Source organism: Schistosoma haematobium (assembly GCF_000699445.3).
Source record: "Schistosoma haematobium chromosome Unknown HiC_scaffold_69, whole genome shotgun sequence".
Taxonomy (NCBI): domain Eukaryota; kingdom Metazoa; phylum Platyhelminthes; class Trematoda; order Strigeidida; family Schistosomatidae; genus Schistosoma; species Schistosoma haematobium.
In genome coordinates, this window is record NW_026137014.1 from 89,487 (window position 1) to 92,690 (window position 3,204).

Sequence of the window (3,204 nt, forward strand, 5' to 3'; positions counted from 1 at the left end):
ATATAAATCGGCGACTGTTACAAGGAACAATAAGCTCTAATATAAAGAGAGGGGCACATAGCGTGCTCTCTGGACAATGGAAGTCGGCATATAAAGGGATGTCCCCCTACCAGATGATTTCGATACACACTGGACAAACTTACTCTCATGCGAAAGCGTTACTGACGACCGTCCGGTAACGTCCAGATTGCCCAGCAACTGGTCCTTGACGGAGCCGATCACCTCAACGGAGGTACGCGCGGCGCTTAAGAGTATGGGTAAGTCTGCGCCTGGACCCGATGGAATAAGTCCTCGGGTGATAAATAAGCGAGACACCAAGCGTACAGTAGCACTCCTCAACTTGATGCTAGCGCTTGAAATAATTCCAGACCACTTGAACTTGGCACGGGTAGTTTTTATTCCAAAGAGTGATACCCCTCTGAGTCCAGGGGACTATCGACCGATCTCAATTACATCGGTAGTCGTGAGATGCCTCCACAGCATCCTTGCGAAACGCTGGATTACCGCGATTCCCTCTCTACACTCTCAACTGGCGTTCCTAAAACGAGATGGATGCTTCGAGGGCGTCGTCTCAGTACATACTATTCTACGCGACGCACGGCTCGCTACGCACAACTTGGCAATGTGCTCGATTGACATCTCTAAAGCGTTTGACTCGGTGTCTCACGACACAATTAAACGAATGGCTGAGGCCTATGGTGCACCGAAGCCATTAGTATCATATATCTCGAATTGTTATAAATCTTCGAAAGCGATCGTACATGGTAACTTGGTCAAAATCGGGAGAGGAGTAAGGCAGGAGATCCGCTCTCGCCACTTCTGTTCATTATGTGTATGGATGAAGTGACTCAATTAACAACACGCGAACACGGGGCAAAGCTGGGCAGCCAGAGGGCTGACTCGGTTCTGTTCGCGGATGATATGATGATCTTCTCACAGACCACTGTGGGAATGCAACACAAGCTTGACACGCTATCCATAGGATTGCAGCAAGCTGGCTTAAGTATTAACGTACAAAAATCGCGCAGCCTGACCGTCGCTGCGAATGGGAAATTGAAAAGCGTGTGTGTTGTCCCTCACACATACAAGATCGGCGGGGTATCCTTAGACCCCATAAACGTCACTGACAAATTTAAGTACCTCGGAATATGGTTTAATCACTCTGGTATCACACGACAACCAATAAATACTATGACCGAGAGTCTCCTAAGTGAGATTACTGATGCGCCGCTAACACCAGTCCAGCGGTTAACGATACTGAAACAGTATGGTATACCGAAACTCCAATATGTGTGCCAAGTTGGAGCAATTGGTAAAACCGAACTACAGAAAGTGGATGTCGCAATCCGCAAACGTGTTCGTCAGTGGTTGGGGCTACCACACGACACAGCTAATAGCTTCTTTCATGCACGAGTGAGCGCTGGGGAATTGGAATTGAACCCCTGTATCCACTGGCCGTAATTAGACGGTCACAAAGACTACGACAGTTAAACGCCCGAAACTGTACATTATTACAGGCTATCCGGCAGTCGGAGGCCTATAAACTACTGGAGTGCAAGTCTACTGGGATCATGACTCTAAACGGACAGGTAATATCAAAGTCTGATCACTTCTATGAGGCGTTAAAAATGAGAATGTACGGCACCGTAGATGGCGGTGGCCTGAAAGTCTCCGGTCTGAGCAAGTGTTCGCACCTATGGGTCACGTCCCCGGAAGGGATGTTTCTTGGATGTATCGTAAGGCCGTACAACTACGAGGCCACACTCTGAAAACGAAGGTAAGAGCATCACGGGGCGGAAGATCCGGCGGTGATCTTTGGTGTAACGGCGGGTGTAGGAAAACAGAGTCTTTGATGCATATCCTCCAGGAATGCAAACTCACCCAAAGACTGCGTATTGCTCGGCACAATCGAGTGATGCTGAAGCTGGAGGGTTCCCTGAGGCGGGCGGGCCTCTCAGTTATGCGGGAGCCGTACATACGAAAGGACAAGAGTTACGTGAAACCGGACCTGTTGGTAAGTGGAACAGGTAAGATTTATGTTTTAGATGTGATAATATGCAATGATAACAGACTGTTAGAATCGTGGAATTCAAAGATACGTAAGTATAACACCAACGAGTTAAACGACAAATTCAGACAGATGTGTAACGTTCATAAAGCGTCGGTCCACCATTTACCGATAGCTCTTACCATGCGTGGGATAATGGACGGGCGGTCTGAGAAAGGCCTGAGTGAAATGGGATTACCCAAGACGGCGATATCGTGGCTGTGCGAACAGACAATCGTAGGATCATTGATATGCTATGATGCCTATATGAATGACTCGTTAGCCCGAACAGTCAGGCGATAATGTAGTAGCAAATACCTAACCAGAGACAGGACTGTATCCGTCCCCAATGGTTCAAGATCTATAATCCCCGGAACCCTGGGGAGTTTCACTTTTGGAATAAATACTACATGTGCCAGGTTTAAGTGGTCTGGAATCATTTCAAGCGTTAGCATCAAGTTGAGGAATGCTGTCGTACGCTCGGTTTTTCGCTTGTTCATCACCCGAGGACTTATTCCATCGGGTCCGGGCGCAGACTTACCCATGCTCTTAAGCGCCGTGTGTACCTCCGTTGAGGTGATCGGCTCCGTCAAGGACCAGTTGCTGGGCAATCTGGACGTTACCGGACGGTCGTCAGTAACGCTTTCGCTCGAGAATATTGCTTTCCAATACGTGTCGAAGTCATTCGGCAGGGGGACTTCCTTTGTAAGCCGACTTCCAGGTACCAGAGAGGACGCTATGCGCCCCTCTCTTCATATTCGAGCTGATTGTTCCTTGTAACAGTCGCCGATTTATATGCTTGATCTGCGACGTACTGAGCTCCGCGAAATCCCTTGACGAGGCCTGTTCTTGTGGAGCTTTGATCGTGTACGGGAACGATCTTTGGGCATAACTACTTAAACGACAACGCCCTTGGTCCACCGTTATTACCGCCTTTTGCAGGGCGTTTGCCAGTTTATACAACTCATGCTTTTTGTCGCAAGACGTAGTGATTGCGCGCAATAACTTCACACGCCAAGTGTTATCGATTGCGGTTTCATTCGTCGTGCACGGTTGCACGTACCTATTTTGTTCATGCTCCTCGACGGTAGGGGGAGTCCATTTCAAGCCCAAGAGACGTCTCTTTGTCGCTTCACGAGATCGCCCTGGGAAACTTT

General features: G+C 48.6%; 1 protein-coding gene across 1 annotated transcript; it reads left to right on the top strand.

The window, feature by feature from the left end:
• Positions 1–396: 396 nt before the first annotated feature.
• On the top strand, positions 397–2,519 carry MS3_00000651 (uncharacterized protein). Its single transcript, XM_051208338.1, has one exon. It carries the CDS (start codon positions 1,697–1,699, stop codon positions 2,348–2,350), a length of 654 nt encoding a protein of 217 aa, XP_051064136.1. The 5' UTR covers positions 397–1,696; the 3' UTR covers positions 2,351–2,519.
• Positions 2,520–3,204: the final 685 nt, after the last annotated feature.